This window comes from Aegilops tauschii, chromosome 7, assembly GCF_002575655.3.
Source record: "Aegilops tauschii subsp. strangulata cultivar AL8/78 chromosome 7, Aet v6.0, whole genome shotgun sequence".
NCBI classification, from domain to species: Eukaryota; Viridiplantae; Streptophyta; class Magnoliopsida; order Poales; family Poaceae; genus Aegilops; species Aegilops tauschii.
The window spans coordinates 317,342,825-317,357,553 of record NC_053041.3 but is presented as its reverse complement, the minus strand read 5'-3'; the positions used below and the strand labels follow the sequence as shown (position 1 = coordinate 317,357,553).

General features: G+C 47.4%; 1 protein-coding gene and 1 pseudogene across 1 annotated transcript; both read right to left on the bottom strand.

Annotated features, from left to right (window-relative positions):
• Positions 1–1,299: 1,299 nt before the first annotated feature.
• LOC120966690 (NADH dehydrogenase [ubiquinone] iron-sulfur protein 2) lies at positions 1,300–7,595 on the bottom strand. Its single transcript, XM_073505798.1, is given in 5 exon segments — positions 1,300–1,665; positions 3,365–3,634; positions 4,605–5,071; positions 6,381–6,449; positions 7,263–7,595. Coding segments are annotated over 5 exon segments (1,212 nt in total). The 5' UTR covers positions 7,406–7,595; the 3' UTR covers positions 1,300–1,402.
• Positions 7,596–11,184: 3,589 nt separating this feature from the next.
• On the bottom strand, positions 11,185–11,811 carry LOC141028083 (uncharacterized; annotated as a pseudogene).
• Between the last annotated feature and the right edge of the window lie 2,918 nt (positions 11,812–14,729).

Below are 14,729 nucleotides of genomic sequence, written 5' to 3'. Positions count from 1 at the left end.
AGTGGACAAAGAAGGATCAGCATATCCTTGTTTAAATAGGTCCAGTAGACCTTAGCTACTTAATTTCATGGTATTTAGCACGGACGATAGAAGATTGGAATGATGGTATCAATGTGCCGCATTGAAATGAGAGTGGCTATATCGCTATCAATCAAGGTGGGACATATCAGCCATCTCCACAGATTGCTAGTTTGCTGAAAACAATCCAGCTTTTGCCAAAAGAAAGCCAAACTCTCATCCAGATGCATCTCGATTCACATTTCTATATGATAATATGCACGGCCGATTCTCGTATCTGCTGATACAAGAGATTCTTTGATAACCCTAACCCCTGGGTGGGCGAAAGATGCAGACAATACTGCCGTTGAAGCGCAAGAGTGAGCAGCAGTCCGGTCAGCCCTTGCTTTCTCAACTTGAGCAGGAAACTTCCAACCAAATAGGAGGGAGGGGCACTCTCAAATAGGAATGCTAACATAAAACGCGTGCTCTTGAGTGTCAATTCCTCTTCTGACCGAAGTGAATAACAAACATCCCTTCCATCTGGACACTGAATAATGAGAGAATCGTAGGAGTTATCGGAATCCGGGGCTAGAGTCTTTGGCTGAACATTCACAGATGATCGATTCCCTGCGCTAGCAAGTATTGGATTGGAGTGGGGGTTAGTTGGCTCACCATATGGTATAGATCGATAGATATATTCGATACATCCTATAACATGGAGATGGAGATAGCCAAGCCCCTTTCTCGAAAGGCAAACCCTCTTTATCATCCAACACAGGATCTCCCTATGGAATACCACCATTGTCTTTCTCCATCTCACTCAATAGTATATATCGGTATAAATAGCTCAGCTCATGAAATAGAGCGAGCAAGAGCTCGAACTTGGTAGGAAAGTTCGGATAAGTCGACTCAACTCCTTAGTGCAACGTACACTTGCTTCAGCAAAACGAGGCTCATCCATTTGTTTTGATCCGAATCACACTCTAGACCAGCTCTTCTTATAGAGAAGGAACTCCACTTTGACAGTCATACGAGAGGGAAGAGACTCAAAGTTGATGAGAATAGTCGATTTGACCGGTATCACGAATAGCAGTTTTAGTAGAAAAGGGCGTTGATGATTGAAAGGATTTCTCCTCGAACCACTAGTAACTATGTCAGCTTTTGTCATTCTGATGATACTGAATCAGATCAATATTTGGAATAACAATATCAGATCTATCAAATCGATTCATCATCGAGAATGGAATAGTATAACGTAGGAATTTGATCCAAACAAACTCCAAATTGGGATTTCTTATTGGATCAGGAATCCCATTGCATTTTGCATCCTTTTCCATTTTGCTTCTTTCAGGCAGTTTTGGCTCGCAATAAAGCTAGGGTCCTGATCGAGAAAGACTACGTCCTATCTATCTACCTCTCCAAACACAATATCTTGAGTACCTATGATGGTGACTACATCTGCCGGCATGTGATGTTTGGACATAGAATCGAGTCCTTGTGAATGGGCAAAGCTAGGTGCTCTTATTTTACAACGGTAGGGATGATTACTCCCATTACTAACAAGAAAGACACCAAATTCACCTTTAGGTGCTTCAACTGCGGTATAGGTAGAAGGAGCTGGTACGGAAAAACCTTCTGTATAAAGTTTGAAATGGTGAATTGAGGTAGAGTAGACCGATGATCCGGTAGTCATTTGGCCGGCTATGGAATGAAAAAGCTTGCATCTGCTCCCCCTAAACTATAATGGGTCCCATCTCTCTCCAAACCTAACGTGGTAGTTTCCCATCATAAGGCTTTCCATCTATAGATTGAGCCATTACCCACCTAGGATCCCATTCGTTCAGAACTCAGCCGACTGCTTCTATAGATAAGGCGGAATGTCCTTAGTTCAGCATTATAGCACATAGTCCCCGACGCTACTACAGCGCTTCGCTAACTCGAAGCGCTTTGCTATGAGAATGACGTGTCGCTAACGCTCGGCTAAGTCATCGAACCCTCACGCTGACCATTCGCTTTCTCAGTAGCGAAAGCGCTTCTCTTTGCCCCTTAACTTCATAAAGTATTTGGAAAGAAAAGAAAGAGATTCTTGGTTTTATTGCTCCCGCTTCCCCATCTGTGCTCGTCAAGCCAACTTTGCTTTTTGGGAGGCGAAAGAGGGGTTGAAGCGGACATGTCGAAATGACAGCATTGAAGATATCTATATACACAAGAACGCTTATTCCGGACTGCGTTCCGGAAAAAGTAGCCTACTTGACAGAAAGGGCGGGCACTCTCGGCGCGGAGGTAGGCACTCTCGTCTTTGAACCCCACCATCACTTTGAATTTAGTGGGGCATTGTTTACTTATAGCCTCTACGAGTTGCAAGTGAATGGGGCCGGTGCGTGGTGAACGGAAGGGTTCATCAAGCCATTTCTCACCTTAACCCCTAAACTAAATAGGAAGAGGGGTACTTGACTAATAGGGGGCAATTTCATTGCACCTGACTGTGAGGGACCTCTTGATACCTTATGTTCACTTCCTAACTAGTAGCCGGTTTCCTATCGCGGAAGCCTTTTCCCAGTGCGCGGAGCCCCGATGAGGAAGGTGTTAGTGCTTTCTCATGGGGTCAATAATGCTAATCCCTCTTTTTGAGCAGGGAAGAAGATAAGAAAAGGCAAAGCCTTCTCTTGGTTTCCCAACCTGTTGCTTCTAAAGGCTGCCCTCTCTCGGCTGGATTTTGGTCTAGCCTACTGCGAGGATCCTGTATCCCGGACATCGTCTTTCTCCCTCCTGGGTTCCCGTGGTTCCTATGCCGCCGTGTTTCCCGGTCCTTTTCTTTTAGTGCTTCGACCCGAAGCGATAGCTTGACGCGTTTTCCGTGGATAAGATGGCAGCGCTCCAGCTCACTAAAGAATGGGACGGCAGTGATCCGCCGGCAAGCTCGTTCTGATCCTGGACGCGGTACATTGGAATCCTGAAGCACCACCACGAACGCTACCGCGCGTGCGCCTGCGGTGCGGTAAGGCACCACCCTGTTGTGCCAGCAGCCAACTCTGGCGTGTCAGCTTAGTTATCCTCATCAAGCCACAACCTTGATGTCTATCTTCCCAACTGGTAGACGGTTCCCTTTCCCCCAGATCAATGAAGAAGGGAGAAGTCAGTTGATTCCTCCGAAGAACCGGAAGCGAAGAGCTATGCCGGGGCGAGGGGACGGGAAAAGAAACTGCTCCGAAGAAAGATATTGGGGTTCCCAATGCTTCTCCACGCCCAACGAGATGCGCCAACCTCGAGATGCTTTACTCCTAACCCAACGGCGGTTTCGAGACGGAGCTTAACCTGAGTCTCGGTTAAGAACGGCGATGATCTACGTTTCACACGGCGCACGATTCCATGGATAGTTTCATTCGAGATCGTGATGGAGGACATAGCTTACGATCATCGGCTTTGATCATGCCACTAGGCATTTGATTAGGACATTGCACAATGATCCGAACACTTTGTCGCATCTCTTCAATACGGATACAGTAACGATCATAGTGATCTCCTCTGGTACCTACTGTTACGTCAAGATCCGATTGGTCATGAACATCGTAAGGTGCTGCTCTTCGCGAATCCCAGCATACCCCAGGTTGGGATGGGTAGGCCCACCACTTCACTTTTGCACTTTCACTTAGGCCCGGGCCAAGTCAGTGGGGGGACCCTGTCGGGCTCCTTCCCCCCCAAAACAAACTGTACGTGGGAGTTTCCCTTCATACGGCTCGAATCATTCTCAGATGCCCCGAGAGGCATCTTTCCTTATGATCTAGTGGTTCACACACGCGCAAACGAGCACGGGCCGCAACAGCAAGGAACTATGACCAATAGAGTCAAATATAGAGCGTCATACTTCTTTATCTTGTGATGGTTGAGGAGTTTCTTTCTCAGAGGGTGCGGGACACTTGCGGAGTCCATGCCTTCCGTACCACCACAGGTCGTGCTTGGGCAGATCCCGCTCCTAAACATAAGGGAGGGATAGGGGGAAAGGGGCCCTAAAAATCATATAAATAGGGTTGTCGAAAGACCACTTTCATTCGACGTTCCGGGGCGCCCGATTCGATCGACGAATTTGGCGAGCTGATCCGCTTTGATCCAGGAGAAAGCCCAGCCAGCCACCTTTTCGGTGCAGGTCACGTGACCTACAGCTCGGCCTTCGCTTTTTGAGACTTCCTCTACCCACATCTCTATGTGCCCGCAACACTTTCATATGGAGAAAGATGGGCTTACCATGTTCCATCAATAGCACCTAACCTATGCCGATGTTGGCGGACCGTGCTCCACCCCGGTGAACTCATGCGGTTCCGACGTGCCCAGAGGCCAGAGGCGAATCCGTTCACAGTCCGTAGGACCAACACCATTCGAAGGTTGATGGCCCGCCCACCTAGAATAGGAATCTTTGACTGGGCTTACACACATTCGCTCACTTACGTTGTCCCCCCTCAGCTCACCCTAGCCCCCGGTACATCGTCTCCAAGGCTTCACACAAAATCTTCACTGACAACATATGCATGCTTTTGTAGGGTCAAGCAGAACCGTTGTTGCCTGATGGGAACTTCCCCCATATTGCTACCAATGTCTTCATGTCGCACGACCTCTTAACATTACACCACTGAATCCCCAATCCTTTGCTTGCTGTGCAGTGACAGTACCAATATCCACTAATTGTTGTTTCCAGATACGGTTGCCGGTTGACATCTCTTCTAATTCGTCGATACGAGAAGCAAATTGTTGTGTGGAGGAATCAATATCTCAACATAAGCCAAGAGGCAGATCTTGTGCCACTCCACCAGGTCGTATGAAACTGGCATGCATCCTGGCTCCCGGGACTCTTTCATAGAATTCCAACAATTTCTCCCGCTCCTCAAAAGCCCAAAGGAACGGAGTTGATGCTCCCACATCCATAGCATGAGTAGTTGAAGCGAGTGAATGATTTGAAATTCGAGTTATTTCACAGAATAACACTCTTATATATTGAGCTCGTAATGGTACCTCACAATTCAAAAGTCTCTCTGCGGCTGAAGAATGAGTGTGTTCTTGGGCCATCGTAGAAACATAGATAGGGTCAACGACGGAACGAACAACGAAACTTTACGATAGCTTTTTCATACACGTTCACTTGCATCACATACACAAGTGCTCTCTGAACTGTGCAATAAGGTCACCCATAACACGGCTCTCCCACTGGAGTTACCTTAGCCCCGGGCCATGCTATTCCATGATATTGGAAAAAGTTGACTAATTATTATCATCGTCTTGAAAGCTGGGCACCTTTTGAATATGAGTGGGGCTCCTAGTCTAGGCGGCGCCTTCGTGGAGCCAAGCCGAAGGAAGAGCAAAAGGGCGAGGCCACACCCGGCTTCGAATAGGAGGGGGGCTTAGCTCTGGATCCCGCCTGCTTGCAGAAATGAATGGATCAGAAAGGGGGCTGGGTTCTATTTCCGGGCCGGGCAGGAGGTGAAGGCCAGAAGAAGAAGAGAAGTGCGCCTTCCCGGTAAGGAAGAGGATAAAAAGGTGTTGTCATCTATCTCAACCTGTTTCCCGAGGCGTTGGAAATGAAGACCGGCTCAGAGAATCACTGGCGTGCTTTCTCTCCCCCATCATTTTGCCAACAAAGAAGTCATCCTTGACTTGACTATTGACCATTCCATCCCTACCGAGCCGCCTCTTTGAAGTATTTACCTCTGCCTTTCTTTTTTGAGAACATACCCTTCAAATCAAAAAGAAAAAAAGAAAGAAAAGTTCCTCGTCTGTGATTTAATCGGCCCTAAGGGAGTTTACTCGACCCATTCTCCAGTCTCCCGCACTGCTCAAGTGTGCGACTCCGTATGAGGACCTCCTTCCCTTTTGCTCTGCCTACTCTCCGTTCACACGGTTATCAAAGCGGAGGAAGGGCGGGCAGCAGGTACCACGAGCCCTCTGTCCCACACATCTATCAAGAAGCAAGTGTAGTTCACCGGTTCCACCGAATGCTCCTATCTCTCGGCAAAGATCGTGTGAGTGTGCAGTTATGATTCGGATGCTTCGCCATGGAATAGTTCGATTCAGTTCCCCTTCTTTTCCGGTGCACTCGCTTTGTATCTCCGACACACAAGGAAGGACGCGGTGGGAAGAAAGCTGCCCTAGCCTTTGTCTGGTCGATCATTCCGCTGGCATCTTGCATTCACGCCTCCGTTTGACTGCCGCTCGGAAATGTAGTTGTAGATACGTGAGTCTTAGTGGGTCGTTGGCTCCACCTCTTATCTCCTACAACATGCTGTAGTCGTCGCCATATTCAATATGTCACTTAGTCATATCTGCCTCGCAGCGGGTCAGCACCTCCGAAAGAAAGGGAGGGAGGACTTCATCCAGTGACTCCGCGATCGCCCTCTAAACGATCAAAATAAGGTAAAGCTTGAAGATAAGTTTTGTACTCGATTAATTTCTCAGTCCCTCTAGTCGGGTGGGCGCCGGCCGACCGGATCCCCCTGAAAACTGTATGTGCGGGTCTCCCCGCATGCGGCTCACGCCATTTGAGGTGGCCTAGCCCAGCATTCATTCGCAAATCCTGTAGTGAAATTGAGACTGCTAGACCTCGGAAGCTAATTCGCGTGTAGGCAGCGCTGTCTTAATACCGTTGACTATATCTATTCATTGATACATTGGCTCACTCCCCCCCTCTTTTTGCAAGAATGAATGAGCCGCTCGGACCTTCCATTTCCGTCAAATGACCCGGCTTCCCCTGGATCTTCCACCGTCCGGGCTCCCTTTCCTCCCTATGCTCCCCCGGCGCAGGCCCACCACGCTTCGCGCCCGCGGCGTTTTCGCTAGATGGTCTTTGCCAGTAGTGCCATCCTCCCCGTAGGCTGTCTGTATGGGTGGGTTGTCCCTTGCTGCTACGTTCTGTTAGACGCTATGAATTACAGGAAATTCAGTGGTTGACTTGGACAGCAGGCGGGTTACACGTTCCATTGTGCCGAGATGTGAGGTGCAGGTGGTGATGATCACCCCGGGGTATGCGCTAGCGCCCTTGACGGGCACTCCAGGACCCGCCTACGCTCGTGAAAACCCAGGTCGGTCCTCCGACCAGATGTGTGGATAACGAGGCCACCTTCACGACCTTCTCCCTTCTATCTTTATCCAAAGTCAGGTAGGGCGGTTCGCTTGAGTTGCTCAACAGTCCCTTTGCCCGGTGCTCATGACGCGCTACGGAACCTCCACCTTGCTAGCGGCATAGGAGCCTACTCAGCATCAGTGGCTTCGTGCTGCATTGGAGTGATCCAATATGTGGTTCCGCACGTTCCACCACTTCTCCGTTCATTTCCAATACTGATCGTGAAACACCATGAGCAGCAGGATGTTGAGGTCCGGAATTCGAAGTGAAATTCTTGATTTGCCCGTTCCTAGTCGTCATGGGAAAGAAATAAGAAAGAGATTATTCCCCTAGAGCTTGTCCAGTACCACCAGTACTCAAAATGCATCTCCGCGCGTCTACCTGGCGCTTTTATTAGCCGCCTTGCATGCAAGCGAAGCGCTATTGGCGGCAATTAATAGCTCACTGAGCGATGATTGATGCAGTCAGTCAGTGCCCTCGATTATTCTATTCCTGAGAGAAGGATCATGGCGCCCCGGAAGCATTCCATCCAGCAGTAGCATCTCCTTCAACCACCCGAGGACAAAACTGATGTGAGCTACATTCGAGCGTTCACCGCACAGAGGCGATCTCGAACACTACCTATGATAATAAATCCAAAGGAAAGGTTGACAAAATGATTCAATCTGACTTTATCGGTATTCTGGATTGAGTAAAAAAGGGATATATGAAGTTCAAGGCCTTGCCAAAACCGTCATGGCCCTATTATGTATAGGTCGTACTAAGCCAATAGCGAATTACAAACTCTTTCCTGCTCCCTCGACCTTAATTAACTCCCCCATCCTGCCAAGCCTCATCTGCCAGCCCATTGTATCTAAGCACAATGCGGCAAATTGATACAAGTAGCTAAAGATCTCGCATCCGACATCTCCGGCCGAACGGTTAGGCAACACTAGGGCGCCTGGGTCAAAATTCCGCTTACCAAACAAGATGTCGAGAGGCGAACTCTATAATTCCCCTCTTGCAAAAGTGATAGCGGCTATAGCATCGGTGTGGAAGAGGGTAAGCTTTCGGCAACACCTTTTGCAGATTGGAAAGGATGAATACTTGTGTTGGGTCCTGCAGACCAGGATAGCCTCAGATCAAAACCTAATAAATGTACCTGGGGTTGATCATATTTTTTGGGCAATAAGTATTCAGCAATTTGAGCGCTTATGTAGCTAAAAACACTGCCACCTGAATACTTGATTCATTAAGGTCGTCACCCTATACCTGGAAGTCTCTATCGTTTTCTTTGTCTGTTAAGCTTCACAGGGTTGGGACTCCCTAAATCAAACTGCAATCGTTGTTTATCAACCACTCACGACGACACCGAGATCTTCGACTTAGCTCCCACAGGTCATCCACCCGGGGCGGAAGATAACGAAATGGAGACAAAGTCCTAACTAAATCAACACACAATAACCTCAACCTTCTACCCATTCGATCCATCATATGAGTCGAGGAGATTCGTTCTTATCTATAGATAAGGCAAGAGAGAACTTATGACCTCGCGGATGGAGAGGGATTCAAACCCCCGGTATTCCTATCAATACTTCGGTTTTCAAGAACTAAATCAACACACAATAACCTCAACCTTCTACCCATTCGATCCATCATATGAGTCGAGGAGATTCGTTCTTATCTATAGATAAGGCAAGAGAGAACTTATGACCTCGCGGATGGAGAGGGATTCAAACCCCCGGTATTCCTATCAATACTTCGGTTTTCAAGACCGACTCTTTCAACCGCTCAGACATCAATCCCTGCGCTCGCCCGCCCTATCTATCTGCGCGCTAGGAGGTAGGGGCAACTCTATGTGATTCGCTACGCTTGCTTGCGCCCCACCCCGTAAGCTGACTCTATTGCCTAGCGGTAAGCGACACTTTTCCGGTAGTACGAATCGCTATGCTTCGCTTCTTTCTATATGATAATATGCACCGTCGGTTGCTGCGCTCCCTGCGGGTAATAGCAAGAGAGTGAAGAACGAACGGTCCTCAAAAAAGTCAGAAGTGAATGAGTCCGACTCGAGTTCGTGAGTCAAAGGCGTGGCAAGAGAGCGAGTTCGACTCGCGAACGATCCGCAAGTGAAGGACTGATCCTTTAACGCCAGTACTGTTGCGAGACTGGTACTTGGCGTAATTGAAGATTGGTGAAAACTAGTCGACCTTTCATCACAAATTGAAGCAGAGGTTGTTAGTTGAAAATCCATTTGCAGATCCCATTGTTGAGGTAGAACCAGCTTCACCAATAGCATAGACTCTATCAGTCGAAGAGATCAGCAGGTACGAGGATAACAGAGACAGAGATAAAGGCTTCGTCAGCAGAGACGAGAGCGGGGCCCTTTTGAAAATCAGAAATAAAAGGGGCGATCAACGAATTGACCACGTGTAAGCAGAGGGAACTGGAGCAGAGCAATATGTAGCATACTTTTCCGTTCGAGACCCGTATCTAGACCCTTGTGATCGATAGCCGGACCCATGCTGACGGCACCAAAATCCTGCCCCTCCCGCGGAATTAGTACCACCAATAGATAGGCCCGTCCCTTCTTGGGCAACCCTGAAAGTATCTTCTTGTATGGACTAAAACAAGACAAACTACTCGCGGGACCCACTTAAGATCTCTTTCTTTAGTTTTCTGCTTTATTCCTTTCTTAGAAAAAAGTAGCTTCCCTTATTAGTAGCGCTAGTATCTTTTCATAATGATGACTTTTTTTCAGAGCTTCCTAGATTTTGAGAAGCTGAGGCATTGCCGGCTGGGGGGAAATTTGATCAAAACTAATAACAACTAGTCACGATTAGGGACAAAGCTCAGCTAGTATACATAATGTGTTCAAGGCGCATTTCCTCCAACAACTAGACTAAAGAAAATAAGGGCGGAAGGATTTACTTAAACGTTGTTGCATGAGCGGCTTCTAAATAGAGCCGTAAGCGTGGTGGGGGTGCCGGTGCTTAGGCAGATGCCCCATTGTTCATGATGTTGCAATGAATCTAGTGGATCATCCTCATGGAGGAGGTGAGGGGCGCACGAAAGGAGGTAGATCTTCGGTGTCACCTTGGGGAAAGCTCACCAAAGCAGGATTTCGGGCAGTAGTAGGGGTGGTGAAACTTTAGATGTCAAATGCCACCAATTTTTCTGCTCAAGTTAGAACGTAGTTTTTCGAAGTGAATTGGCCAGTTCCTTTTAAAAGGAGACTGGTTTATTTTTATAAGCGATTGGCTTCACTTTAGATTTGTTATCGTAATTTCTCTTTTATTTATGGGTTGTTATTTATTATTTCGATTTTTGATAAACGGAACGAATCCAAGCCCGACAAGTAGAATTCCATTCGGTACCTTTGGGGTTTTCTTTTTTCTTCTGGATGACGACGTCACCGCGTCTCCTTATTGTTATTGTGATGGTGACGAGGAACAAAGGGCCGGGGAGATCATCGAAATTACCTCTAGCCCGGAGCCAGAGGGGGTCGTCGACACAACGCCAACCCTGGTGGTGAGGCACTTCAAAGGTCTGGAGACCCTCCTTGAGATTCCCCCTTTACCGGAAACGCCACCCGCAAGTCCTTCCTTAGCTCCAGAAGAAAGGGAGCAAGCCCCCTAGCCTAAACCTCGATCCATCCCAGAGTAGCCGTCGGCTGGACGGCGGCGAACGGGGGGCAAACTCCTCAAAATGAAGTTCTACTTTGTCTTTGGAAGAATTGGAAGAATCGGACTCTAAGTTTAAAGTAGGAGTAGAGTCTTTAGAGGCTCGCTTAGAAGGAATAAAGAGAAAAAAGCAACTGCAAGCGTTCGGGGCTTCTCCATTTGAGACCGCGAAAGCAGAGCTGGTTACGTCCATTGGGGAAAATTCCCAGTTTCGTGTGGGACTGCTTTTGTCTCTGGATGTAAAATGCCCCTTGACGGGCAAACGGGAGGCTCTCGAAAAGACGATAGAGGCCATCTTGAAATGCCAAGGGAAGCCCACAGACTCCCTAGCGTCTCTACTCGACCTAAAATGCGATCTCGAGGACCCCGAAAAACTCGAGACCGCTCTCCGTCCATATTTAGGACAGTTCGGGCGATTTTTTAAGAAATAAAAACCTTCTGTCGATTTATCCACACTTCCATGACTTCTAGAGGAAAGCTAACTGCTTGCTGGCTGGGAGCTGTATGAGCGGTAACGTCCACGTACGGCTCCGTGAGAAGGTGGACAGAAATGGCCTTGTTGTACCTCACTCCCGTCTTCAATGGGGTCTGCTCTTTTTTCAGGAGAGTATGCCAATATGATCTTAATGAGGTGCGGGGCTTTGCATCTGAAATTCGTTGGGCTTTCCTCTACGGGAGCCCGCGTCCCGGCCTTTTCGTGCAATAAACCCCTCCGGCCGAAGACTAGTGATAGGTGGTCCCGCGGAGCTTTCGGAGAAGGGTAGCCTAGTGTGTAAGCATAGCAATGAACCGCGGCGAACCCTCAGACGACCCTTCTAAGATAAGGGGGGAGATCCTCAGTAGTGGTGACCCTTTGACTCTTCCACTGGCTTATATATGTACCGAATGCTCATACGGGAAAGTGAACTCCTGGGTATGGAACCAGGGGGGTTGCTCCAAGAAAAAATCCTTTCTTTCTCGTCCACTCTAGGGGGTGCGGACACACCTGCGCGGGTTACAGGTGACGGTTACAAGAATGGCGGGGAAGTGAAGAGTACCCGACGACATTCAGGGATGAATGTAGACCCATCGGGCGGGGATAATCATTCCGGTCCTGGGAGAGGTGGCGACACCAGTCTGAGCTGAGGGAAACCAGCCAATTGAGTCACTGAAACGACCGCAGGAGGCGCACCCTAAGCCCAGGTTCTCGGAGCTGCTATTGCGAAATACGGCTTCCTTAATATCCAAATTTCAACAAGGGGGCTGGGCTGCTCGCCTTCATAGAAAGGCGACCGGGCCTAGATTAGATGTTCGCCTTTTTATAGAATAGAAAGAGAAGGTAAAGGGGGGGGGGTTGGAGATTCTTGAAAGAATCCATGGCTTCCTCCTATTCCGCTTCAACAGAAGCCCTTAAAATCCTGCTGCTATGGCAGCAAGGGTTATCCATTTCATAGGCGAGGGTGGGGGAGAGGCAAGCCGAACCTCTGATCGACCCGGACACATCAAAAATTATCGGCGCCGAGAGAAAGACGAGATTCAGTAAGTAATTCAGTGAGTGCTTTCTTTTATAAGAAGAGCGTCGGCTTGGAAGAAGAAAATGAAATACGAACAACCGTGCTGGTTGTAATAGATCGACTTGAATGCATCTTCTTGCTCCAGCATTCAAGTTCCATTTCAAGGGAGGACGACGTACCATGATACTTTCTGTTTTGTCGAGCCCTGCTTTGGTCTCTAGTTTGATGGTTGTACGTGCTAAAAATCCGGTACATTCCGTTTTGTTTCCCATCCTAGTCTTTTGCGACACTTCTGGTTTACTTATTTTGTTAGGTCTCGACTTCTCCGCTATGATCTTCCCAGTAGTTCATATAGGAGCTATTGCCGTTTCATTCCTATTCATGGTTATGATGTTCAATATTCAAATAGCGGAGATTCACGAAGAAGTATTGTGCTATTTACCAGTGAGTGGTATTATGGACTGATCTTTTGGTGGGAAATGTTCTTCATTTTAGATAATGAAACCATTCCATTACTACCAACCCACAGAAATACGACCTCTCTGAGATATACGGTTTATGCCGGAAAGGTACGAAGTTGGACTAATTTGGAAACATTGGGCAATTTGCTTTATACCTACTATTCCGTCTGGTTTTTGGTTTCTAGTCTGATTTTATTAGTAGCTATGATTGGGGCTATAGTACTTACTATGCATAGGACTACAAAGGTGAAAAGACAGGATGTATTCCGACGAAATGCCTTGGATTCTAGGAGGAATATAATGAATAGGACTATTTCTCCTTTTGGCCATGGCCATAGAAGAAGCTTCTCCTCCAAAGCGGAGGGACGGGAATCTCAGGATTCCTATGACCCTGCTTATATCGATTTTTTAAGAGCTCCTTTTGGGTTTTCCCCGGGTTTGGTACCAAATCTGGGTAAACTCCTTTCGGTTCTTAAACCTGAGGTAATTCTATTTCTGGCTTTTCGCTTCCCGCGGGATGCGAACATGTTTAAATTGCCCGTAAAGAATATCCAAAATATGATTAAAGAAGCGATGGAGGAGGAAAATAGATACAAGCCTCCGGTGGAAGGTTGTGAAGACCGTCGTATGACTCCGGAGGAAAGGAAAAAATTGCTTGAAGCATTTTCTTTCCTATGGGATAAAAAACAATGAATTGGAACTATTGAGTGGTGTAGGTATCCATCTTAGCAAATAGAGATACCGAGGCCCACCAACCTACTACTTGTTGGTTTGGTGGGGAAAGAGGAGTGGGTATGAGGGCTTCTGTCACTTTTGAAGTTCAAGTGTCTTCTCTTCAAGAGAATAGAGCATAATTGTAGGATTATATGGATATCAGTGCTTTTATTCAATTCCCGAGGCACTCTTCAACGATTGAGGAGAATTCCGAGGCAGTCTTAGTGCTATCGTCAGGGTCACCAGCCTACTGTACCCCTTATTCTGGCTTAGCCTTGCTTAAACAGAAGAGGCTTGGTTAGCATCCTTTCTATCAAGTGTTGTTCTTTGCTACCAACAATTCTTTAAGTACGCGGTGAAGTAAATAATAGTGCACTTGCTGACAGTAGAACCCCCAAGAAATCTCACAGTATAGGACGATATATTTGTGCAATGTCATTTAGAAGCTATGCTCCAAAGTCTTGGCAAATAGGCTGAGAGAAGTACTGGATGAGATCATTTCCGAGGACTTATTAAATAGGGGTGCTTTTTCTACGAATATAATCAATTCCATAATGCTATCCACTTTGACGAAGCAAATCAGATGACGGGCGATCTACGCCTCGAAAAGGAGAAGAAGTGGTTCTCGATACTGAGCAAAAAGTCACTTTTGATGCAGAAAGTAGGAAACCAAGGAAGCAGGCATTGGCAAAGATTGAATATTTATCCGATCCTATAATGGCTCAATCCGATCCAACAACGGCACTTCCAAAGGCTCCTCAGCTAAGAAAAATAATAGTTGTATTGGCAAGGCATGAAAGGGATTTTCTAATGCTATCCGAAGACGAATCGGAATACGGAACCGGAAGCCGTAGCCCAGAACCTTTAGCTTGAGCGGAAGGGGAGGAAACGGGCTATTCGAACTGGCGGGTAGGTGGATACCCTAGTGCTTATTGCTTTGTCGGAGCAGGGGCGGAGAGGGATTCATTAGTTTGACAACACAAGGGTGTCATGTGGAGAAAGAGAATTGAACTATTCTCCGGGTACTAGTACCGCTTAAGCCCAAGCAAGTGAAGAAATCCTGTAAGATTGACCTGATTTACTGTCCTTTCCAAGACCTATACCATATGGTTTGGGTATACCACTATCACCTATCGAAATGAAACACTAACCTGCCCACAACACCCTATACCGGATACCTTTGCTTTGAAACCAATGACTAGTAGAGGATTTCGAGGAACAACAGCAAAGGGAAGTAGGGATGGGCTTTCCTCGGATTAGTGTTCGGATTTCGCTGGTCTTGCCAATGGTTGTTATT